General features: G+C 41.3%; 1 protein-coding gene across 2 annotated transcripts in view; it reads right to left on the bottom strand.

Moving 5' to 3' along the window:
* The window catches only part of sh3d19 (SH3 domain containing 19), a 132,550-nt gene that overhangs the window by 42,747 nt on the left and 63,056 nt on the right, over positions 1-26,747 (bottom strand). Inside the window, exons 1-8 of one of the 2 annotated variants that reach the window (XM_080192945.1) lie at positions 15,390-15,430; positions 13,065-13,105; positions 10,073-10,118; positions 8,782-8,929; positions 8,497-8,683; positions 3,166-4,191; positions 567-680; positions 144-247 (exon numbers count right to left, since the gene is read on the bottom strand). In XM_080192945.1, the coding sequence (XP_080049071.1) occupies positions 144-247; positions 567-680; positions 3,166-4,191; positions 8,497-8,683; positions 8,782-8,929; positions 10,073-10,118; positions 13,065-13,105; positions 15,390-15,415 (1,692 nt within the window). In that variant the 5' untranslated portion in view covers positions 15,416-15,430. Of the gene's footprint in view, positions 1-143; positions 248-566; positions 681-3,165; positions 4,192-8,496; positions 8,684-8,781; positions 8,930-10,072; positions 10,119-13,064; positions 13,106-15,389; positions 15,431-26,747 lie in introns of those variants that run through there. The other variant, XM_080192937.1, reaches the window with a different exon arrangement.

The raw sequence follows: 26,747 nt of genomic DNA, 5'->3' as shown, positions 1-26,747 counted from the left end.
CACTGTACAAACTGCACCTTTCAGCTTCTCATTCTGTATAGAAAAAATATCATTGCTTCAATGAACCATAAAAATGAATTATTTTTATAACGATAAAAACATGTAAATTCTGAAAGCAAGTATGTAGGAAATGTGAGTCTTACCTCAACTGCAGTCTTGGGCGCAATGCTGGGCCTCTGTGCAAGTAAATTGCCAACAGGAGTCTCCACAGGGAGAGGGGGTGGACTTTCAATGTCTTCAGAAGATGCTAGTGATAGAAACAAGAAAGCACAGTCAGGATACACTCGATGAAAAGTTAACTTTACAGCGCACACATCTTGCGAGCCAAAATTTAAATGACACAAACAGAAATTCTGCTGAATTTCAGCTTATCCAAACTATCTAACAATATCACATTTTCCCACTGAAATGATGCAAGTTCCAACACTTTCCAGTGACAAACTCCTGATTGTTGTTGCGCAACGTGGATTGGGCAAAAGGTGGCAATTCTAAAACTTACCACACAAAAAACATGGTGAGGAAGAGAACAATAAGAAGCCTCAAATGTGTGAGCAAAGAGCACTTACCTTTATCTAGTTTGTTAGGTATGCGAATTACTGTTGGTTTACGCAATATAGGTGGCCGATTTGATGTAGTATCTGTGGGTGCCTTCTGACCTCTAGGTAAAGTCTGAAAAGGATCTGTTAGGACAGAAAATAGTACAGGGAAAATGTTAAATATTAAATCTGAATATGCCCTTCATCTGTCACCATCTTCTAAAATCACCCAGCACTGATCATGCACGATTTGTGTGGTGTACTTCACTTTCTTGTGATGTCTTGAAGTGCTTTACGATCTGTGATTTATTTTTGCAAATGCAGATATTATTATAGAAAATGGAATAGAACCTTGCATTGAATCCCTACAGTGCAGAAGGAGGCCAGTTGGCCCATCAAGCCTGCACCCTCAACAATCCCACCCAGGCCCTATTCCTGTAAGCCCACTAAATAACCCTGCTAATTCCCCTGACATTAAGGGGCAATTCAGCATGGCCAACCTAACCCACACATCTTTGGACTGTGGGAGGAAACATGAGCACCTAGAGGAAATCCACACAGACACACAGAGTATGTGCAAACTCCATAAAGAGAGTCACCTGAGCATTGTGAGATAGCGGTGCTAACCACTGCACCACCATGCAACAGCCAGCTTGCTTTAAGTAGGGTCCCACAAACAAAGGGATACAGATTAGGCCATTTAGCCCCTAAAGTGTCGTCCACCCTTCAGTGAGATCATGGCTGACCTGAGACCTACTTCAAAATACCTGTCTTTGTCATGCATACATTTTTATTAATCAAAAGAATTAAGGCATCAATCTTAGATTTAAAATTAACAATTCACCTCACGTCAATTGCTTTGGGAGGAAGAAAGTTCCAAACTAATTCCACACTTAGCAAATAGAAATATTTCCTAACTTCACCGCTGAACAGATTAGCTCTAAGCTTCAGACCATGCCCCTTTATCCAAGACTCATAGGAATAGTTTCCATTGGCCCTATCTGTTCCACTTGATATCTCAAAAACTTTGATCAAATCACCCTTAGTCTTCTAATTCAAGGGAACACAACCCTAGTTTATAATTGCTTCCATTAATTTAATTGTGTCCAGATATCATTTTGGTAACTCTACACTGCTCTTCCCACAATACCAATATATTCTTCTGAGGTGTGGGGTCTAGAACAGCTGGTAGAGTCTAAGCAGGGCTCTGTATAGCTGAGATAAAAATAACCTTACTCTTTATTTTAGTGGTATTGACTGAAGAATAAATGTTGGCCATGACTGTGGAAGCATTTATATCCACCTTAACCGACAGATGACATTTAGTTTACACTTTTGAAGCGTCAGCTTGGTTTTCATGCTCAAGTTGTGGAATGGGATTTAAACTAATTCACTTGAAAATCACTACTTTTTGTTTCCCAGTAAGTTTTTAAACATGTGCATAATTTTTAAACAATTAAGTGTTCAAAGCTTCTGTTCATTGTGGATGTAGAAATTTGGGTGTGCTCACTTTTGGACGAGTGGGGTAGGGGCAAGGAGTCTGGGAACAATTCTTGCACTTTAATAGTGAGACTAGAGATGTATATTAGACCTGAGGCCTCATCACCATCGTTGGTCAGGATGCTACAAATATTAACAGGCAGCTCACTGGCAAAGTGGAATAGAAAATGTTGAGACAACATCAGCTCTCAGGCTGCTAAGAGGATCAGAAGGCCAAGTCAAGAAAGGGAATTTCTAGGCTCTTCTGTAATAAATGCTTAGAGATTAATAGAATTGGGTATAGTAGAGTTTAAAATTCTCCTTAAAAGTTCTCCATGAAGAGCTTTTGCTTAGTTTCATGCCTGCAATTTCCCTCTCAACAAAGCATCAAGTGGAAACCAGGTAGTTAAACCTAAGCGAAAAGGGAAGGGAAATTTGAAGGAATTAACTTGGAACTCTCCAACTTCCGAACAATGGGAACTGAAATTACAAAGGTTTCAGGACAGACTGATTGCTTGAGGGAATTTACAAGGCAAAGGGAACATATATACTACAGATGAAAAATGTGGCAGAGGGCAGTGGAAGACAGTGTGATAGTCTAGTCATATAGCCTAGTTATTTACAGGATATCAGTAAAATCTTCCTTTAAAGTAAATTGGTGTTCAGTGGTTTAGCAGATTAAAGATACAATTAGTTCAGGTACATAATCCAGAAAGGTGGTCTGTGTTGCAATAGTTAGGGAAGCACTATGCATGTTACAATTAACATTAAGAGCTCTTAGACAGAGGGTGGGAGTTGAGGCAAAATAAATAATTTGGCTTGAGTTCCTGATCCTAACTGCCATCTGATGGATAAACCTTGTCAGACATGTATAGATGTCGAAGTTGGGTGAGGAGAGGACTGGCCTTCACTGTAATGCTCTCCGTGGTCCAATAACTTTCTAGTACTCATTGGCTGGCTTCACATGATCTAATGTACAAGGTACCAGAAGGCTACTGGAAACTATTGATAATCTGCCACTTTTGAAGAAAGAGGCAAACAATTGAGAAGAAAATAATCCTCAAGAGCTCACATGCTACCTTCTCTTTCTGTACAAGCAAGGAGTGCATACAATGCAGTCTAGAGAAAACCCAAGCTAACATTTCATTACCTACTGTCACTAGAGAGGTCACATTATCTCCTGTTGGGATAGCAGGTACAATATCATCATCATCAAAACTTATCAGATCTTGTGAGCTTGAAATCATATCGGGAGAAGCTGCATGTTTGTTGGTTGAAGATTTTTCAACCTGTATCACGGAGGCCTTTGTTATGGGTAACACTGAAGGTCTAGAAACAGGAGGTTTAAGTGCTGTAAAAGATGCTTCACGGTTTTCAGAAATGGTCCTTTTTGCCACTGTAGGCCTTGGTGCTGGAACAGGAACTTGATTCCTTCTATCAGGAAGTCTTTCTTTCTGAGGCATGACAGTAGCTGGACATACTTCCTCCCCAGGATCTAAAGGATTGTTACTTCCATTGCTCTGTTTTAACTCCGCGGAGGTATTGGATTTTGGTTTCTTGGGTGGCTCTGGCTTGGGTCTAGCAGTTGCAGACAACTTGTGTGGTTTTGGAAGGAGGATTGGCCCATGCCTCTCTGCTGCTACAGGTTTTGTTTCAGCCACCTTATCAGATCCCCCTGAATTCTTGTCAGCTGCAGAAGGTTTGGGAGCAACAGAGGGTTTTCCACAGACCACCGCAGGCTTTGGCCCGAAAGATCGTGGAGCAACTTCTGGTCTTTTTGATGGCCGTATGTTACCAGTGGAACTTTCAGAATCTGTTGGTGTTTCAAATGCCTTTATCCTGGCAAGGAAGCTGTGTCCACTGTTATCTCCCATTGTTTCCTGGTTGGCAAATTTATCTTCTGTTGTTAGCTTTTGGCACAATGTTGGCCCACGTACAACACCACTTTCTTTATCTTCTCCCTCAGAAGTTTTACTTTGCGGTTCTTCAAAAAGTAACTTGAAGTTACCTAAGGACCTGGGCCTTGGTATGGGTCGCTCCACAGCATTAGTGTTTGTTTGAACACTTTGATCCTGACTGGAATTACTTTCTATCGAAATCAAAGGTTCTTCAGTTTCTACAGGTCGAATAGGAATAAGGCACACAGCTGGTCTGGCAGGTTTCACTGGTCTCTGATCTAGAACAAAAGAGATACAAAATGAGTTAAAAACAAGCTATTTAAAGAATAGACAAACATACATAATTTTTTTGAAAATTTACTTTTGGGATTTGGAGGTCATTGGCAAGATTGTCAACTTTTGCCCATTCCTAGTAGCCCTTCGGGTAGTGGTGGACCTCTTTCTTAAATACTGCAGCCTGTTCCCTGAAGCTACCTGCACAATTTCATTAGGTAGGAAATTAGGGGGTATTAAAGGTACAGTGATATATGGCCAAGCAGCCGAGTTAGGTTGGCATTTCACTTGGAGAGGACGTTAGAGGTGATGGTGTTTCCATGCACGTGCTGCCCTGATCGTTCTAGTTGATGGAGATCGCAGGTTTGGAAGGTGCTGCCAAAGTAGTCTTGGACAATTGCTGCAGATTATATACGTTGCAGTCAGGTTACACCAAAAGGTTGTATGTTTATACTAATGGGTGAAAAATTAAAAATCATAAAGCATATTAAAAACAAAAGAATATGAATTACAATCTATGATCTTGGTGCCCAAAAATGATGCTGAAGTGGTTTGCTTAGATTCTCAACTCTAATCCTCTGAAAGCATGAATATTTTAGAGTGAGAAAATGGTCTGGCTATCAGTGCTCATTGTTATGGAGCAGATCTGACAGCAACATCTGGTGTCCACAAATAAAAGTGGAAATCTGAAAGTTGATGTCTGATGCCTTGTCTTTCCATAAGATTTGTTACAGCAGCATCTCACTAATATATTCATCACAAAATACAGAGCATAAAAGTTGCAATAATTTCCACGAGTTACTTATTTGAAATAAGGCTAGTGTTTGCAGGAGAAAACGTTTTTAAGTCTGAATTACTGCCAAATAATCTCACTAGCTCTGAAAACTGGACTGGCGCACATGCGAGTCTCATCCTGTAAAATGTAAACATTGTTGGAGATTACAAAATATATTGTGTATATATATATATTTCTTTTCTTTTAAATTTATTTTCTGTCCTGAACATCTTTTTCTTAATTTCATATCTCTTTCTCACTTTTTATTTCATATCCTGTACATGATATTAGATTTAATGAAATATTTTAATTTATCCCTCCTGGTTTAGATTTAAATTGGACAATCCCCAGAATTAGGAGCAAGAATCCTATTAACCTATACCCAGTGGTTAGCAGGATAGCAACTTTTCTGATTCCTGTTCATTTCTATGATTGCTCTATGCAGCCAATACTTTGTGTTCTTTATTGGCTGCACACATTAGTGGTGGCCAAATAATTAGGTCCAACACTACTTAGAGTTAGACTGCACCTCCTCATGGGTAGTACATTGTGGCTGCTCATGTCACTGAGATCATTCTAAGTATTATCTGCAGAAGTATCAGTAATGAATGACCATCAGACAGAGCGTGCGTCAAAGATTTCAGATGCTACACTAGAGGTCCTGATGGAAAAGGTAAAAAGAGATATCCTACTTTTTTTTTTAATAAAGAAGAATCCAAACATCCTCTAGACACATGCCCAGAAGGCAAAGACAACAGATAGTGGCAGAGTTCAGTACTAGGAATTTAGCTCCAAAGGAACTGGATGCAGAAGTTTAATAACTGCAAACACTTCTTCAAATGCCCTTGCCTATCAAAGCTACCACTAGCCCCATGAACATATCAATTCACTACGTCCCTATTATTCACCTAACAATATCTCCATCAGTAATGACTCATTAGAACACGAAAATCATGAAAAACAGGAGAAAGTAGGCCATTCTGCTCATCTGCATCAATATATTACTCCGAATCCCAAGTACTCCTACCTTCCTGTGTGGAATCGTATCTAAAGCCTTCTGAAAATCCAAATTGACTGGTTCTCATTTATCTATGCTACAAGTGACAAATACATGATCTCCCTTTCATAAATCCATGTGGACTCTGCCATATTGTATTATTTTCCAATTGTCTAGTTATCACATCTTTCATAATCCTTCTAACATTTCCCCTGTTACTGATGTCAGACTAACATATCCGTAGTTTTCCACTGTCTCTCTCCCTCCCTTCTTAAATAATGGGGTTATATTTCCTACTTTCCAATATTTTGTTTTATTTGTGGGATGTGTCACCCTGGCATTTATTGCCCATCCCTAATTGTCCTCGAAGGTGGTGGTGAATTGCTTTCTTAAACTGCTGCACAACCTGTACACCCACAGTGCTGTTGGGGAGCGAGTTCCAGGATTTTGACCCAGTGACACTGAAGGAACAGCAATATATTTCCAAGTCAGGATGATGGATGGCTTGGGAATTTGAGATGGCAGTGTTCCAATGTGTCTTCTCCTTCCAGATGGTAATGGTCATGGGTTTGGAAGGTGCTTTCTCAGGAGCCTTGGTGAGTTCCTGCAGTGCATCTTGTGGATGACACACACTGCTGCCACTGTGTGTTAGCAGTGGAGGGATTGAATGTTTGTGGATGGGGTGCCCATCAAGTGGGCTGCTTTGTCCTGGTTGGTGTACACTGCACTCATCCAGGCATGTGGAAAATATTCCATCACATTTCTGACTTGTGCCTTGTAGATTGTGGACAGACTTTGCAGAGTCAGGAGTAAATTACACACTGTCAGATTCCTAACCTCTGACTTGCTCTAGTAGCCACAGTATTTATATGGCTAGTCCTGTTCAGTTGCTGGTCAATAGTAACTGCCAGGATGTTGATAGTAGGGGATTCAGCGATGGACTGCAGGAATCTTCCCAGAATCTATAGAATCTTGAAGGATAATCACTAATACATTCACCATCTCTTTAGCCATCTCCTTCAACGCTCTGGGATGCAGCTCATCTTGTCCAGGGGATTGATCAAACTTCAATCTAATTCTTTTTCTTTGAGTACTACCTCTTCACTAAAACTAATTTCTTTTAAAAAAGGATAGTCTGAAGTACAGCATCATGGATGAAGGGCTCAAAAGGTAAAATGCTGGAAAATCTCAGCAGATTTGCCACCATCTGTAAGGAGAGAAAAGAGCTGATGGTTTGAGTCCAGACAACCCTTTGTCAAAGTTTGTCATCTGCTTTGACAAAGGGTTATCTGGATTTGAAAGATCAGCTCTTTTCTCTCCTTATAGATGCTGCCAGACCTGTTGAGATTTTCCAGCATTTTCTCTTTTTGTTTCAGATTCCAGCATCCACAGTAATTTGCTTTTATATGAGTGAAGACATGTCTGTAACCTCGCATTCAATTGAATTATTAAACTTATTCGAGTTATTATAGGGACACCCCAAAAGGACATCTTTGGAATATCTCTGGAACATCAATGTTGCCAGCTCTTTCAGGCCCTGCCCACCAATATGATGGAGTGGGGCACTCCAGGATTTATTTCTTCTTAAGTGCTGTACAATATTGCAAGAAAAGCTGTGTAAAGAGCACGTTCACAGCCCTTCTTTCTCACCTGCTCCAGCAACAAGAAGAAAAACTAGAAGATTGTGCTGCACTTGACCTCTGTGTTTTTGGCTGGGAATGAGAATTGGTTCACATTCCTTGTAGCCCTTGCAATAAATGCATGTACATGTCCAATGAAAATATGATTGACTATAGTTGTTTTCTGTTCCACTGTCCAACATTGACATTCCTGAAATAAGTTAATGGGAAACTGCTGGTTGCACCCATCCCATCATTAGCTACAGCTAAAGAAGTCAAAAGGAAAATTTTGAGATAAAAACACAATAAAATACATTTTTGTGTAAAACCAAGTATCAAAGTCGAGCTCTGACAAAAGGGTCATCCAGGCTTGAATCACTGGTTCTATTCTGTCTCTCTCTCTCCACGGATGCTGTCAGACGTGCTGAGTTTCTCCAGCATTTTTTGTTTTTGTTTCAGAATCTTGCATCCACAGTATTTTTTCTTTAAACTGATATAATATTCAATTCTTGTAAGGACAACCCTCCCCTCTATATCATGGCGAGCAATCAGTTTGTCAACTTACAAGTCTTGCCAGAGAATAACATGTGACTCTAGCAAGTTGAACAGTAGAAAATTGGATACACAAACTAATACATGTAGGAAAACTGACATCTACGCAGACCTCTGATCCAAATCAGCTACATTCAGAATGACCCAACTGCTCAAAACCTTGACTGTAATCAAAACTCCATGGTCCTCAAAAGGGATCTTACGTTCCTACCCATAATGACAAGTGTTACACCTAATTTGCTACTTATTGTTGCAAATTTGTTATTACCATGCCACTAATTATAGATACTGATTTTATTCAGAGCAAGCATTAGTCTTATTCTGCCCTTGAATTATATAGGCTATGAAGAACATCGTGCTTTTCTACCTGTCACAGGAGTGTTCCCTCTCAAACTTGCAAAATCAGCATCAGCACTCCTCGTCTCAAAATTCTCAATGTCCTGGTTGAATTCAGTCTGTGTCGATATGGTAGTTGTTGAACGCCTTGGGGCAGCTTGTCTGGCCACTGGCTGTTGATTGATTTCTCTGATTACCTGCTCATAGGATGGTGGAGGCTGCAACCAAAGTTCAAAAAATGAATATCCCATCAACATAATCTCAGCAAAAGTAATTCTCAAATAAGATCAAGCTCTTGTACAAACTAATTCCTTACTTCTGCTGCAACAGGTTCATCAATTCTCCAGAGAGTCCGTGGGTATGGAAGTCCCAGCCCAGCAGAAGTTGCACAGTTCCCTGGTGAACCTGGATACCAAGAGCTTGGTCCTATAGGCTCTGCAGCTATGACTGTAATGTCTGGCCGCCTGAGAGGAGATGGAAACATACTTTCAGTGACCCAGAAATGTAGAACTAAAGAGGCATATCTCTCGATACACAAATGGTTGTTAGATCTAGTTCCACAGTGTACCTGAACAGGTGCCAGAGTGTGGCGATTAAGGGATTTTCACAGAAACTTACATTCACAGTGCAATAAAACTGTGAATGTAAGCCTATCTAAGACACTAATAAATAAACTTTAAACATAGTGGTGTTGAGAGAAAACATCCCACCATATGGCTGTGAACTACAATAACGAATTCCCTTACTTGTTCCATAGACAGTTACAAAAATAGAAATAGTTGAACAAACAAATGTGCAAATCTTAAAATTCAGTTACGTGCCCAATTAATTGATCTCATCCATGAAGGCATCAGCCGTAATAATTAGTATCTGTGCCCCGAGACCGAAGGAAATAAAGCAACTGAAGTTCCCACTCCCAATCCAGTGAACTATGCTGTAAAGTACAAGTCCAGTCAATGAACAAAAAGAAACAGACAAACTAATTCAATACTTTGCTCACCATTTGGTGAAGTGCATGCTATGTTCAGTTATCTCTGGAATTCCCTGCCCGTTGAAGTGGTGGAGGCTGCCTCGCTAAATATTTTTAAGACGCGGTTTGATGGGTTTTTGATAAGCGAGGGGATTAAGGGTTATGGGGAGAGGGCGGGAATGTGGAACTGAGCCACGACAGATCAGCCATGATCTTATTGAATGGCGGGGCAGGCTCGAAGGGCTAGATGGCCTACTCCTGCTCCTATTTCTTATGTTCTTATTATGTTATGTAATCACACTGACATGCACCACAGTCTTTAAAACAGAACTGTACAATTTTGGGCCTTGATTTGAAGCAGTAAAGGATGCTTATTAGGAAGTAGATTTGATCCCACCCAATACTAGTCATCATGCTATGGAGAAGCGCTTGGCTTCGGGTTCACGGAATAAAAAAATTGGAAGGAATCCCACCCTTTCCAATATCTGGTTCATATTAATGCTACCAGAATATGGGTACACATTCAACCACCTGTCCTTCCAGCTACACTAAGTGTGTGAGCAAGATTGGAGGAGTGAAAGATGAAATAAAGTAAGGGGCAATATCAATTTTAAACAGACAAAAATAAGCTTCATACCTTCTTTCTCTCCGCAGTTCAGTCTGCGACGATGTGCGAATTGATGCTAAATAACAGAATCAGGAGAAAACAAAGAATCTGATAAAATACTAATTTGCTTCTACTGCAGAGAACTGTTAATGGAAACATTCATTCAAATCAACAGTATCTGTTTAGTAGGAACAAATAGGCCCAGTGATTTTTTTTGGCAGGACAGTGATGTACTTACAAATTAGCATCTTGGGCATTGATTTTCCTCAGATTTCCACAGTTACTGTGGCCTCACATACAATACCTTTCAGTGGGTCAGTGAAAATGAGTTAGCCCTCAGTACTGGAATTGCTCACTGATACTTGCTCACCACTGTTTTCTCAGATTCAAGCAATTTAAGAAGGGCTCGATTTATTTAACTTGGGGATTGCAGTAATGTCGATGCACTAAAATATCAACGGTGCAAATTTTAATGGGACAGTGCAATAATTACACACTACTCTCGTTTCTGAAATTTAACCATGTTCTTTTGGAGTGAAAATCACTTCTGTACGTTGACTGTTAGGATCTATTTTAAAGGAGGTTAGGGTATTATCAGCCAATTTTTGGGCTACAAAATTGCAATAAATTGCCAACATTTGGAAACCACATTCAAGGTTGGTATATGAAAAAGAAACATCACCTTGGTTCAGGCTGAGGTATATTTCTAAGACTCAGATTAAGCTACATTGATAAGTAGAGGAATCTGACTTGGTTATGCTAAATGTAGATATTAGATGACAGAAATGGGAAAATAAATTGTTTCTCAGTGGGGATATTCCTTACTTTGATAAGCAACACTTGATAAAATCCCCTCCCATCCTGAGTGTGAATTAATGAAGGTATTCAAAATCCATATGTGCATCAGTAAGTTGTTTCTATAACTCGTGGGACTCAAGGGATGGGGTGGGGGGAAATCAGGATATTGAATCTGACGATCAACCATGATCATAATGAATGGCACAGCAGGATCGAAGAGTTGAACAGTCTACTTCAGCTTCCAGTTTCTATGTTTCTATTATTGTTCTCTACAGCATGGTGGCACAATGGTTAGCAGTCTGCCTCAGGTGTCACCTTTCTCCCCCTCCCCCCCAAACATGGCACCGGAGCAAGGTGACTTCTTGAAAGCTGCACCTAGCATACCTTATAATTCTATCTTTTGCTCTCGTTACATGCTTCTAAAACTTCATTCTATGACTGTAACACTACATACTGCACTCTTGTTTCCTTCTCTATGAAAGTATGCCTTATCTGTACAATACGCAAGAAACAATACTTTTCACTGTATACTAATACATGTGCCAATAATAAATCAAATCAAATCAGGGACCTGGGTTCAATTCCGGCCTTGTTGACTGTGTGTTTTTCCTCTGGGTGTTCTGGTTTCCTCCCACACTCCAAACATGTGCGATTTAGGTAGATTTGGCCATGTTAAATTGCTTCTTAGTGCCCAAAATTATGCTGGTCAGGTGGATTGGCCATGATGAATATGCGGGGTTACAGGAATAGGGCAGAGGAGGGGGCCTGGGTCAGATACTCTGTCAGAGAGTTGGTGGAGACTCGATGGGCCGAAATCTTCTGCACTTTAGGGATTCTATGATTCTAGACAATGTTTTCAGAGTTCAACTTACTGTTGCGAATATGGATCTTGAATACCTTCATAAAATCCCCTGCTATCCTGAGTGTTGAATTAATCAAGTGTATAGAATGAGACAAAGTTGAATGGATTGATCAGACAATCTCCTCATGCAGTGGGCGGTGAGTGTTTGGAATTAATTGCTGAGGCTGATAACATCAGTAACTTGAGTTGAACAGGCATTTAGTGAATAGAAAATTGACTGAGTGATATTGGTAATGAACTCTGCATTCTATTTCTGAACGTCTGAGACAAACCAGAGGGACCAAAAATGACGTTTTTCCAATTCCATATATTCTTATCCTTTACAATATTCATCTTCAGAAAATTACAAAAATAACTTTCAAGAAGTAATACATAATAACAACGACATGAAACATTGTCCACTGCTTAAAGGGTTAAATATAGATGAAATCCAAATTATTTCAACATGACAAAGACAAAACTCCACGTTTGTGATGGGAATAAGAGTTTCTAATACTGAACAACAGCATTCCATCTCAGTTTGACATGAAACAAAAAGCTTCTCCTGTTTTTGAAAATCTCCCAGACACAGTGGGCGGGTATTTTCAATTTGCTTTCTAAGTGTTGTCTCCGGCAGAAGCAGCCTGCCAACTGCATTGCCAGGTTTTCCCACAGTATTCCTAAGGACCTCAAAAAATGGGCATGTCCCGCCACAGAGCTTACCCAGCAACCTCAACTCCTGTCAGGTAAGGGCACCCTGATCAAAATAGATAATAAAAGGAACTACCGCAGTGTCAGGGGAAGTGTCCAACCATGGCCAGGATACTGTTGTCACTTGATCTTTTCCCCTAAGAATGTACTTACCTGTGTGCCCCCGGTGTGACATGATATCATGCTGGTTGGGGGTGTGGGGGGGTGAACACTCTGAAGTGGTGGTAGGATACAGTGAGAAGGCCTGATAAAGTATATAGAAAAAGGTGTGCTAATAGTATTCCCACCATTACTTCATTGGCGAGGGGATTCAGATAATCTTAACAGAAAATCTCAACAGCATAAAAATTGTTTTGGGATCCCTGTTGGATTCTCCACCTCCTCTATTATTTCCATCTGCCAGAATTGGGGTTGGGGTAGAAAATCCCATCCAGTGGCTGAGAAGTTTGCCTTCTGAGTCCAAAAGTGAAAGCAGAGTTTGTCCATTACATGAAAAGTTGGCTAATCATTTGCTTGGCTATTGGGAGATTTTGGACTCCTCCTTGGCATCACAGCGTGTTCCGCAAACTGTTTTGAACGACCAGTTTGAAATCTCTGACCTCACTGCGGACATCTCCAGTTGCCTGTGCCATTATGCAAGCTAGAATACATTCAAAGATGCTGTTTACTTACTTCTCTTGATAGCTGCCTTTATTGTAGATAATGGTCCGTGGCTGTTTTAAAAAAACACAAATGTTCAGTCATCCGGAAATACATCTGCATCGCGTCATTACTTTCTCTAAGTTCCTTCTATAAAATTAACATTTCCATCATTTTCTACCTTAAGATCATGAAAAAACAAAAAAAAAGAGAAGAATCTCCCACACTGTGCATTGCAAAGGCCACCAGTGTAAATATTATTAGAAACTAGACTGAAATCAGCGCACAGATGGCCTGCCAATTGCTAGCCAGCCCCGCAGCCCTGGTTCTATGTCCCCCACGGCTCAATCACTGGCCCCCGACTATTCCTGGGCCAGCCACCCTGAACCTGGCCCCCTCCTGGTCCACCCCAATCTTCAGATAACCACCCCAAGTTCTGAACCACCTGTCCAAAACACAGTGCTGATCCCCCCAAGCAGGCTGTTTGCCCAACTGCTGCCCTCCCTTCTTCCCCCACCAATCCCTAGTATAACTAGGTACTAAGGAGCTAGTGTAAGCCCCGTACTCTGTCTAGGGGAGGGGCTAATGGACCCAGAGACTTTAGTCCCGGGCCCACTAATCACATTAAATGACATACAAATGACCATTTAAGTTGACTTTGCACCTCCCCATTGATTTCTGGCACGAATCTGATGCCACTGGAAATCCAGCGCTGAGACAAACTAGCGGGGCTCAAACCCTGCGAATTAGTCGATGCGAGAATCTCTGGCTCACTGTGCTAAAAGACTAGTGCAGCAGGATGGGAGAACCGCAGTCCTGGTCTGTACTAACTGATTGCGGTCAAAGTGGAATGGATCGTTAAAGTTTGCTTCAGGGTTGCCTGAGCTAGCTAGTGAGCTGTGATAGAAAATCAGCATGTTGTTATTGGAGTGCATTTATCCTCTTGAGCAATAAGATATTTGCAGTTTCACCCTATCCATGTCTTTCCCAAATGAGAAGCTTACCATAAAAACACAAGCACAAGCACTCCTTCTTCATGACACATTGGGGTAAATCCCCTCCTCTTCCTCTCCCCAACTGAGGTTTCCTGATCACACTGAGTTTTAGTGAAAATGTCAGGAAAGTGGTGGCTTGCACCATTTTCCTGCTGCTTTTGCCAATCTTCGCCGAAATTACAGCAGGAGTTGGAAGAACTTCCCCCGACAAGGCGGGTGTGGCACAATGCCAGTATGAAGTACTTGCTTATCATTCTGTGCATGAGCACATGCTAAACGTAAACATTTAATCTGATGTAATATTTCACTTTGGTTCAGTATATGTCCTTAAAAAAAGGGTTAACAGTTCTAATAATGCAGACTAACCAGCAAAATAAAAAGGAAAACAAGGAGCATTTAGTGTCAAACCAGTTTATTTTAAAAAAAAGCACCAATACGTCACAGTTTGGATGAACTCTACTGCTCAACTGAGAATACTGTCCCACATTAACCTATAACGCTTCGATACTTTCCCAAATCAAAAGATGTAGAAGTACAACTGCACTGGTCCAGAATATTGTATCCAAATGGAATACCACCACTTTGAAGCTTGTTATTAGTTAGTACATTAAGATTGCCTTATCCAGAGCTGTATTATTGCTGTCCCGATTCCAATTTACTATGTCACCATTACATATAGATTTTCTAATTGCCTCCTAAACGTGTTCAGCCTTCCTGCCAAAAAACAAATCCCGTTTGCATAACCAATTTATATAACTCAGTTTTCCATCAGTATACTCATTTCTCTTGGCACACAGTTAATTCTGAATCTGGAACAGAATGACGCTCATGAAACAACTGCGGAAGGCTACAAATGTTTCCAGCAACTCAGGACGAGGGAAAGCCGCGGTCTGGGATACCAAATCATGAAGGCAGCGTTCTCTCGGTGACAACTCTGTGGGATTTCCCTACAGTCTGCTGTGACTTATTAAACACAAGTTTTAATCCTGAGGCAATAGCATCAGAGGAGGAGAAAGCCCTTCTTGGAACATAACTATGGCAGGCAATGAGGCATTCACGCAAAGAAGGGTTTGGAACTTTTTCTCTCTCACACACACAGTGTGCACACACAATTTACTATTATTTATATATCATATAGAACACTAAAAGAAAGAACTGTTCATGACAGGAATTTAATGTTTAGGTTACAGCATTTATTCCTATGGTTTATGATGTTAGCTGTTTAAGAAGGTATTCAGACCATACACATGGCACCAAGTCAACTGTACATCCCTCTTTCTGCACAATTTTCACAGTTGTAAAATAAACCTGGTGTTGCTGCAGAACAAAGCACACTTTCAACACATTTCAAAATACACCTCACCCAAGTATCAGCTGAATTATCTTCATCTCATCATTCAGTTTTATCTACTTGTTGCTTTCTATAATATTCCAACTAGTCAGCTGACCTCGGTCTTAGTTTGCCAGCTGTGCAGCTGGTCGCTTGCTCTCTTCCTCATTCTCCTTCTTAGTTTGACCTCTTCCCTCTGAGCCTGACCTTTAGTCTCCATCTGCGATCTGCACAAATATCTCAACTGTTAATGTTGGCCGCACTGTTGCAAAATTTACAGACCTCCTTGTTGCAGCAGAGTAGACTTAAATTCTCATGTCCCACTGAACTTGTGTTTCTCATCCTTGCCAAGCTCCAAGCACACATCCTCTGACAATGCTCTCGCTCCTCCCTATATCCTGCCTATTGGATTCATCCCACATCTCCTGTTCTAATTAACTCTCAAAGTACTGGAATTTCTTACTTCCTTCAGTCTTGCCTGCCTCTCAATTTTTTCAAGCTTTTAAAAACATAAGCTTAGTGTCATGATCATCATGAATTCCTAATTCACCTCATCTGGTTTTCATTTTTTTCAATCTTGGTTATGTTCCACACTCTAGACATTGGCCCTTCATCTAGATTTCCAAGCCCACTGGCGAGCAATTAAGAAATTATTCCTTCACATGTGATTTAGTCCAGGTTAGCTTCCGGTTACATTTAGCTATTGCTTGTACATGTATAAATATTATTGATAATAAACTTTTCATAACTTGAAGCCACAAGGAGTCATCTTCCAAGTTATTAGTCAAGTTCCTTGCTGAGGAGTAAAAGTTCAGTGAGTTGAAGCTTGTACGGCTTCAGACTTCTAAACAAAAGCATTTACAGTGCTTTAGTATAGTAGTTTTACCTCAATTTATTGAAACCTAGTTTCACAGGGACAAAACTAGATGCCACAGGCAGATTTCAAATGATGTACAAGATAACCTAGAAAATTTACAGATATTGAACAATAGCTCTCCAGACTAAAAGAAAAAACATAGATATCTGACATGCACTTAGGTGAAATTGCAATGAGGTACAGGCCGGCCAGAACTTAAGCTTTAGGTATTTTCAAAACCACCAGTTCTTGAAAACACAGAAGACTGCAGCAAAAATTTGCATCAAGCTTCTGTTATTTTTACTTGATTTTACCGCTGCTTCAGAAACCCTGTTGCACGCTGTGGTTGGAAATTCCTGATCTTGCAAGGCCTATCTCAAGTTATTTCCATCCAGCTTGCAGCAAAGTCCCTTGCTTCAGAGCAGGAGCGACAGTACTGGAAGTTACAGTTAGCTGTGGAGCCAGGTGTCTACATATGGAGTCTGATTTTCAGCTGGAAATGCATAGACGCTTGATTATCACTGATTGTCCATGGGCAATTGAACTATAACAAATCCAAGCAACTTGGGATATCCACAACAACACAGAACCAAAGAACCATAAACGCCCTACAGTGCAGAAGGCCATTTGACCCATCGAGTCTGCGCCAACTTTCAGAAAGAGCATTTTACTCAGGCCATCCTCACTCCATTGATCAGAAACATGCCAGCCAGGACAGAGACAAGTGCAATTTTGCCATTAGATTTAACATTACGGTCATAAACCTGGTCCTGAAGAGGAGTTTCACAACTTAATCTCAGGGAGTGGCAACAAAGTGCAGCAGTCTTTCCACCTTCAGGAACCTTTATTAGTTTCACCACAGATTCCTACTGCATAAATCTGTACATTGTCAGAACACATTCCTTTCCCAGCATTTGTGTGAACTGGGACACACCCCACACCAGTATTTGCATGGTCTACCTCCATCCAAAACTTGTACTTTGCGACAATGCAAGACAAACTGGTCTTTCCAGGTGAAGTTTGGAGGGCCACTCCCTGACAGTGAACGCTGCATCGTCCTGTGGAATGAAAATTAAAACTCCTGGTGCACTTCACCACACAGCCACTTTGTAAAAAGATTAGAATGGAAAAATTCGTTTATGAGAGCATAAATTTAGTACCCTTCCCCCCAACTCCGGTGTTCAGCTCCACTAGCAGCAAGCCCCCCCCTCCCCTCCCACTCTCATAGCTGGGGCAGCACCCATCCCTCCCAATCTCACAGCTCCGACACACTCCCATCAATTTTACGGATCCCCCGGCAGGCTGTCCCTTCATCTTCTGTGATAGGTCACCCTGTTACAAATGTGGAAATATGAAAAATAACAAAGACAAGATGGCAGCAAGCTACAACAAAAAGCAAAATATTGGTATTGGAAATGTATAATGAAAACAAAAATTCTAGAAATACTCAGCAGGCCAGGCAGCATCAGTAACACAGAAATAAGAGTTAACTTTTCAGGCCTTTGTGCTTACGCGAGAATAGAGTGTAAATTTTTTTAAAAGTTCCTTACTCTTTGGTTCGGGGGAGGAGAAACCCCACCATCCTAAAATCAACACATCACTGTGTATTTAATGGTCCAAGGAGATTAACTGGCTGGAGACGGGATTTTTGCCCCTTAGTCCAGATGAAGTCCAGCCTCAGAGTGCTTGGGCCAAACTGATTGGCAGCTTTTTGGTCCCTGCAGTACCACAATCTACAGGGGACAGGACTGGGACTGCAAAACCAGGTAAATGTGGGGGTTCCAAGATGGGCAGAGGTGAGACTACTACACCCACCCACCCCCGCAACTCCTGAACTTCTTCTGCCAGCCTGAAAATTGAGATGGGGTGGGAAATTTCTTAGTAATCATTAACTGGCCTTTGAAGTTCCTCAATGAACCATCCCACCGTAAAACTGCAGAGAGTTGGGAAAGCCATCTGAGAGAGAGCCCTTCCCTCTTCCTATTGCCCCCAACAGTCACCAATGGGGAAAACATACAATTCTGTCGCTTGTATTCATAACTCCAAATCTACCTTAACTATTAAGGGAGCAGAATCGCTGTCCCACTAAAACCAGAGTGCATGACCCTACTGTCAGGATAAAAGGAGCAGGATTTTGTTGTATAAGAATAAGAATCTCGAAATTGACAGGCAGGAAGGGTTAAAAATCCTAAATTGTGTCTCCAAGCAGCTATATCTTCAAGTGTCCACTCTGTCAAAGGCTATTGACAAGATTCCTACTAAAAACCTATTTAAGATTCAGAAGTTGAAACTCTAGATGTAATCGAGAGCACTACGTCATTTTAAGGTTCATAGCAAGCCCAGCATCAACAACGGGATGGGAAGGTCCGCTGCTAAGAAGCAACTCAGGTTAATTTTAACATTGCCTGTCCATGAACTCCATATGAGGCAAGATGGGTCAGTGGGACTCTCATCCCCAAACACCATGCCCTCAGATAATTCCCAATCCTGGAATCCCCATAAACTTTGGGGAAAATCACCAGTCCCATCATTCCCCCAAAAGTTGGTCAAAGGAAACCTCAGTCTATCCCTTTCCCTGCTGTGAGGAAAACCTCTCCAACCACAAACTGCCGCAGACTGTTCCCAAGGCTCCCTGCTTGTGGCCCCTTGGTGTCAAGTTCCCATTCTCACACAATAGCTAGTCAATTTGGCCAGGTGGTGGGCAGGACTCCAAAAATATTTATTTAATTGAGGTACCCTACCCTATGTAAAAATCAAGGCAATCAAAAATGCACTGCTAAAAGTTCTTGTACCATCAGAGATGTTGTTAAAAGAAGGACCATTTGTCTGCTCAGGTGAAAGGTTCCATGACACTATTTGGAAGAGTAGGGAATTACCCTGGTGTTGGGGGCCAATATTTATCCCTCAAATCAGCATCACAAAAACAGATTTTCTGATCATTATCACATTATTGTTTGTGGAAATCTGGTGTGCACAAATTAGCTGCCATGTTTCTACATTAATACAGTGAATAAGTGAAATACATTGAGATATCTAGAGATCATGAAAGGCACTATATAAATGCAAGTCTTTTGGGTGTTTTTACAGTCAGCTCATGGACTGAATCTGTCTGAATCTAACCCAAAGTAGCACCTGCACACAAACTTCTACAAAGAAAAACCAATTGTCAGGGATTAAAGAGAAGTTGAAAGTCGAAGCTTTTTTTTTCCTTTAGTCTTACGGTGGCTAAAATTGACAGTTCACCTATGTCACTACAGAAGTGTCTGATGATGTTGAAGAACCCAGCAAGTTGATTCCTTTACTCATGGGCTCAGCTCTACACTTTCTTACACACTTGTGCATTGTGGAAATCAAAGCATGACAATTGTTTTGTATTCCTTTAAATTGCGGCATTACATGTTGATGCTACTATATGAAAGTCAAGATTGAGGCATAGCAAAAAAAAACCTGGCTTTGACTCACCTTTAGGATCATCTCCTTTGGTATGGTGTCAATTTTTGTCTGAGAAAAGTTTTTACATTTGATTTTGCTTCTTTTGTTAATGATGTAAAACAAGAATTTGAGCATGCTGTAATGGGCAGTTATCTGAGTGTGGCTCTTCACCCGGCAAGATTTTAGATATGATGCCTGGATTCCAAAGAAAGTAGTATCACAGAAATCCAGCATAACCACTAAAATACAACTCCGTTACAAAATATTTTGTGTTTGTTTTTTTTTCAATTATCAGAAAATGGCTCATTCAGGTGTTCCAGTGACTTATTAAAGTAGACTAGGTGTGTTAATGCACTCCTGCAAGTGACTTAAAATACTGGGTCATCAGCGATAGCACAAAGAGTAACAGCAAATTGCCCACCCTTTTACACCAAACCTTACTTTAGTTTTTAATGGGCTATCCATTTGCTATCTGTTTAACCCCACTGTTGCAGATCAAATTCCCCCAAGAATGTCCATTTTACACCTTACTTTCCCTGTCCTTTCTTCATCACATTAGAAGCTTCCTTGCTAAAGTCTTTTTGCTATTGCATCCTTGGAGTTTGGCGAGCTCATTTCACACAGAACCTGTTGCATTTGCCCAGAATCTTAAATCCTCAAACTGCATCTTAGCTCAGTCACCAAATCTTGCCTTCATGCTGATAATTGGGATCTTTCAATTTTTGAGGGGGAAAAGCTAGTTGAGATTGGCACCTACTATCTTATCATTAAACTAACAATGAAACTAAAGATACCAGCACAGGTGTTCATGGCAAACAATAGCATATAGTGTTAATCCACCTTCCCAGATTAGAGAACTGTGGGAAAGGGTAAACAGGGAAGTGTTGTGATTCCAGCAGCATTTGGGGAGCTCTCATTAGCCTTTTAATATTTGGGGGAAGATGTTGTAAATCTCACACTGGACCGTACCCATATTTGGAGCAGGTCTCCAAGGTGAACAGCCTCTGGCATGTTGTGGCACATTAGAACAATGTAGGTAAAGGAAATTGGCAAGTCAGACCTGTAACTTTGGGATAAGGACTAGCTTAAAGGCCTGGGTTGCTCAAGGTGCAAAGCAGGGCTGGATTAGGTTCACCAGGTTGATTCCAGAGATGAGGGGGTTAGCTTATGAGGAGAGATTGAGTAGATTGGGCCTGTACTCGTTGGAGTTTCGAAGGCTAAGCGGGGGGGGGGGGATCTTATAAGATAATGAAGGGGCTAGACAGGGTAGAGGCAGAGAGATTATTTCCACTTAGAAAGGAGCAAGAACTAGAGGGCACAGCCTCAAAATAAGGGGGAGTCAATTTAGAACAGAGTTGAGGAGGAACTTCTCTCAGAGGGTAGTGAATCTTTGGAACTCTCTGCACATTTAACGAGGTAGCCTCCACTGCTTCAATGGGCAATGTGTTTAAGTCACAGGTAGATAGATTTCTGATCAATAAGGGAATTAAGGGTTATGGGGAGCAGGCGGGTAAGTGGAACTGAACCACTATCAGATCAGCCATGATCTTACTGAATGGCAGGGCAGGCTTGAGGAGCTAGATGGCCTACACCTATTTCTTATGTTCTTATGACATGTGCCACTCTCTAGGGTGGTGGCAACTCAATGTGCAAAAGGGCAGCACAGTGGCAAGCACTGCTGCCTCACTGCACCAGAGACCCATGGTCGATTCTGGCCTTGGGTGACGGTTTGTGTGGAGTTTGCATGTTCTCTCTGTGTCTGCATGGGTTTCCTCCCACTGTGCAAAGATGTGCAGATTAGGTGAATTGGCCATTATTAATACATGGAGTTACAGGGATTCAGCAGGGAGGGTGGGCAGGTAGAGTGCTCTTTTAGAGTTGACTCAATGGGCCAAATGGCCTCCTCCTGCACTGTAGGGGTTCTATGGTCTTGCAGTAGAAACCAAGCAGATGATAAGAAGCAACATTTAAAATATATTTTAGGAGTGGTGGGGGGAGATTTAATCCATCTGGTGAAGTGAGACAGGGTGGCCTCAAAATGGAGTATCAAACCCCAACATCCCATACCCCTGGGAACCCCACAGATTACACTTCTCATTGCAGTTCAATGGCTGAGTCACTGGCTAGAACCATATGGAACTCAAATGTATACTAACGCAGAATCCCAATCAGATTTAAACTCATCTGAGTGGGTAAGCCATTGTGACTTTCCCACCAGACTAAAGTAGCTCAGCATATTTTGGGAGAACCCAGTTATACTAATTCCTTCAAGTGTGGGCTTTGGCCAAGCAGAATGCTTCTCAAAGTCTCACAAGAGATGGCCCAATCTCTCCTGCCATGTCCTTGCCTTTGGGATACTTCTGAGGCTCCTTCCACACAACAGTCAGCAGTCCCTGACTGCCTGAACTTCTGCTTCTGCCCATTGGCTGGCTGTGCTCTCCTCACATTTCAGACATGGAGCTGACCAGCGACAAGTAGAGAAGCCCCAGAATTGAAATATCCTGAGCCTACAGTCAGAGTAGTGAGTGTATTTTGCACTCATCCTGTCACCTGCTGGGAACTGACAGGTTGACCTGCTGACCACACAAACAGCTGAGAACGATGAATGTAACACAAGTCGGGCATCAAACCCCAGACCTTCAGACTCTGCATAGCTCAGCTACTCAATGAATCATTCAGGCAGCCGCACAATGCAATTCCATATATTCTAGTTCAATGAAAATGGGTTTTACAGTTTACAATTTCTAACCAATGTATTCAAGTAACTTTTTTTCCACCACTGCTGCTGCTTTGACACAAGGGCTGTAACATCTGAGTACGAGGGCATATCTTATGGAGGAGGGTGGGTGCGGGAGATACAGCAATTGCCCTGCCCTGGGAAGCATTCAGAAGTGCAGCTAAGATCACAAACTTCAGGTGGTTTCCTCTGGGTTCCATCAATAGCTACCCACAGAACGTTAGGAGAATCAAAATTTCTTCCAATTTCTAGGTAACTATTTTACAGACATACACCAACAGCTCACTGCCACCCTCCCAATATGAAAAGCATGTGGGTGCAGCTCCTTCAGTACAGGGTAGGGATGTTTTAGAAAACTACAAACAGCCAACTGAAATGTGCCCTGACTAAGGAAACTATATTCAGTTTTAGCACAGTCATCCTGACTGTTTGAAGCATGCCTTGAAGTGATTTGTGTTCCCTATATGAGTACCTAAGCAACAACATCTTTAGACAAAAAGATGGTGTTGTTTCTCATGAAAGCAGAGAAAGACATTTCTTCATTTATCTTCCTTCTCTTACAAAAAGAATTGAACTGCAGCTTAGCAAGCAGTCAGTCAATGAGCTCCAGGCATCACCAATATCTTGGTCAAGTGGCCAATATTAATGCATGATCGTTGGCATAGTATCGGTAAACTATTTGACCTTGGACAGCACTGCTCTAAGCTGGGTTCTGTCCTCATCATTTTGCACTTTTAGCAGAGGTCACCAGACAGAGATCAGTTGTACAAACCCAAAGATGAATTGCCTTCTAAAAGTTAAAACAGAAAAATGCTGGAAACCCTGATTCAGGCAGCTTCTGCACAGAGGTAAAGGTAGGGTTAACAGTTCAGTCAATGATCCTGTACCAGGAAGATACTGGAAATGTTACAGATTGGGCAGTTTATGGAAAAACAGAGTGTAGGAAAAGGGTATGAAGTGAAAAAGAGAGAATAGTATGTGACTGGATGGAAGTCAAGGAATGATTGAAGACAAAGAATATGGTTATGCAAGATGAAAGGAGATAATCATTTCAGAAATTATTGGAGCAAAAGATGTGTCTGGGGGAAATCAGAGGAAATTCCCTCTTCAGAAAGTTGAAAGAGGATGGGGAGTGTGTACTGGAAATGGATGATCCATCAAATGGACAGACAGGAAGGTGAGCATACATGAGTCCCTAACGTGGCAATCTTCTCCTCCCAAGCCCAAAGACTCAGATGACAATTTTGAGGTGTCAGGTGCACACTGCAAAGTAACTGCTACTACAGCATATCAAAAGTTAAAGGTAAATTTTATAGCTGGTCAACTTAAAGTTTCTGGTCAATTGTGAGCCCCCAGTAAGTTATTGGATGGGATTTGGTACTGACACTGTCACTGAATGGTAAGGAGTGACAGTTAAAAGATTTGTTGCAATGTCCATTGCTTGACAATGGTATGAATGTTACTTGCCACTTGGCAACCTAAGTCTGGATCGTGTCCAGGTCTTGCTCCATGTGGACATGGACAGGTTCCTCATCTGAGGAGTTGAGAATGAAACTGACAGGTGGAATTTAATGTCCTTTGCCATGGCAAATTCGGAGGCAAGGGTGGGCATTTTTTTCAGTGGGACACCATGCCTTCCCAGTTATATTCCAAGTCCAGGATGTGAAGGCAATTTATTGCCCAATCTCTCCACTTGGTGGTATTCAACAGGGCAGTAGTCACAGCCTTGCCTTTTGGGCTGTGTACAATTATGTTTGCTTGTGGGGTCCTGGGGTGTATGGTGGTGGTAGTCCCTTCGTAAAAGGCACTCAAGGGGCAGGAGGGTCACTATGCTGAAAACCACCACTTTGCTGATATTGTCTCAGAGCAACACACCCACCTCTTGCAATAGGCTTCCCACTGAATGCATTCCTCATGGCTGCAAAATCCACAGCGGTGTGCGGGGACATCACAAATTCCCACTTGTGTGAATGGCCAGAAAGTTCTGGCATAGTTTTCTCCCCAAAAGCACAGAGGCTTTTGATTCACACTATGATTCTATAAATATAACCCTCAATTGATCTGATTCAATTGATGTGGGCGATGCTTTATCAGGTGCAGTCTAATAAACTGCCAGAAAATATTCAATTCAAATTTAAGTTTGGTCACCATCAGCTGATTGATGTGGAGAAAGAAATGTGTGCGCTGTAATTTCCCTAGAGTTTTGGAATGGAGCTGGGGTAAGGCAAGGAAAAAAAAAGTGCCAGGATTTTTGATTTTTTTTATACTGACTAGTAAATACAAGATTAGGATGGACTGTGAAATTGTTTATTATTGAACAGCCTAAGAGCTGCTGGCACCCATATCACATAACATGTAGCATCTTCAATGGCAAACAAAATAATTCAAGAAAAACTCAAATATACCCTGGATAGTCCTTGTTCTGTGTCTGTCACAGTGCTTGCCTTTGCAAATTGCGCAGTAATTCAGTTAAGTTGTTGTGTCCTTTTACTCGATTTATTTTGAACTTTTAGCTGTAGATGGCAGTTCACGTGGCTCAAGTTTGAAACCCATCTGAATTGAGTGTTCAAACATAACTGCCTACCACAAACGACTCTTGGCCATTTTCAATGGCTACATGTCACCAACACACGCCTCATTTCAACTAACATACGATTGAATATTGACAACAGCCATTGAAAAATCTGTATCAAACAACATCCCACTTCCCCATCTCAAAAGGGGCAAAGAGCCCATAATATGAATAACTCAAATAAATATGGATATTTTCCTGTTTGTTTTCTTTTCCATGGAACTTCATTCTGAAGGTGGTTGCTTCCGCTGGTGGAACTGGAAAGAGGGCAAGTGAAGGGACTCTGACGCTCTTCCGCAGATACCTATGGAGTTAGCCATGGGTCAGGCTTGACCAGGAAGCACAGATTTGTATGCACCCTCCCACTCCTCCCTCGATTCACTGGTGTGTTGGGGAAAACTACACAAATTTCTAATCTTTCCATCTATCCATGCAAGCGATACACAACAAAATTGCAAAGATTCAGTTTTGTTATAAATGTAGAGTAATTAAGTGATGCAGACAATCTGCAACAAAATTTCATTTTAAAATGATACATCTGTTTTTTTGGCTTTGTGTTTCATGAATCATTGTTTATGTGCTTCAAACATCTGTTACACATAGAAAATCTAACTGGACTATAAATTTGTGATTTATCTGTTGTTTATTAGCCAAGAACCATTAACTCTTAAGTTTTCCACATAAATATTTTTATTCTGCATTTAAAAAGGCCAACCAAAATAAAGGAAATAGAAGCATATAGGAGGGAGCTCTAAAACAGTTCAGCTTATAAACATGTTGAGCAATGTGTCATTGCCTCACACAGGTCAATGAGATCCAGGTTCAATGTTTGATCTGTTGGCTGTTCAGTACAGGCCTAAGCATTCACAAGGACTCCTAAAAGCTGGTGTAACATAAATCTCAAAGTTTTCAATTATCATCAAAAGAGATCATCCTCTCTCAACTCTTTTTTTACGACTACCATATCTTTATTTTCACTGTTGTCATGACTGGACATAGTGCAAGTCAACTTCGCATCATAGATTTTGATTTCTCTTGCTGAGCTTCAGAAATCCAGTACAGTTTTTTCTCTTAAAAAGTGATGCATAGCAAACAGGAGTTGTGCTGCATTCAGATTTTGTTTGTGTCCATCGTTATCAGGGAGGTAAGCTCCACTAGGCAGTTTAGTGAACTATGTGCAGAAAGCACTTCCATTGCTTGGCAGCATTGGAAGTTAATTTGAACACTGATCCTTCAGGCAATAAAATATAACACATCTCCCAGATGCATAGCACCAAGATGGTAGATATGCAAACTTCTGTATAGAAGTTGATTCCAAAACAGATTATAAAATTTTTCTTTTCGCTTGCATAATATCAATCTGAAAAAAAAGAGAAGCTGACAAAGTGCCCAAAGAAGCTGGAAGATCGAAAACAGTACAGAATATTGTTACGGCATCTAAAGATGAACACACAAAGTGCAACAGGACACAGGTCAATAACTTAAGTTGCAGCTATTTTAAAATAAAAGTTTTATTTATTAGTCCCAAGTGATGTTTAACACTGCAATTAAGTTACTGTGAAATTCCTCTAGTTGCCACACTCCGGCACCTGTTCGGATCAATGCACCTAACCAGCACGTCTTTAAGAACATGGGAGGAAACCAGAGCATCCGGAAGAAACCTACGCAGACATGGGGAGAACATGCAAACTCCACACAGACAGTGACCCAAGCCAGGAATCGAACCTGGGTCCCTGGCACTGTGAAGCAGCACTGTGCTACTGTGCCACCCCATACAGTAAATGTTCTGCTGCT

Source organism: Carcharhinus amblyrhynchos, chromosome 1 (assembly GCF_965287045.1).
Source record: "Carcharhinus amblyrhynchos chromosome 1, sCarAmb.v2.hapA, whole genome shotgun sequence".
NCBI lineage: Eukaryota > Metazoa > Chordata > Chondrichthyes > Carcharhiniformes > Carcharhinidae > Carcharhinus > Carcharhinus amblyrhynchos.
Note: the sequence above shows the minus strand (reverse complement) of the source record. Positions and strands in the feature narration are given on the sequence as shown.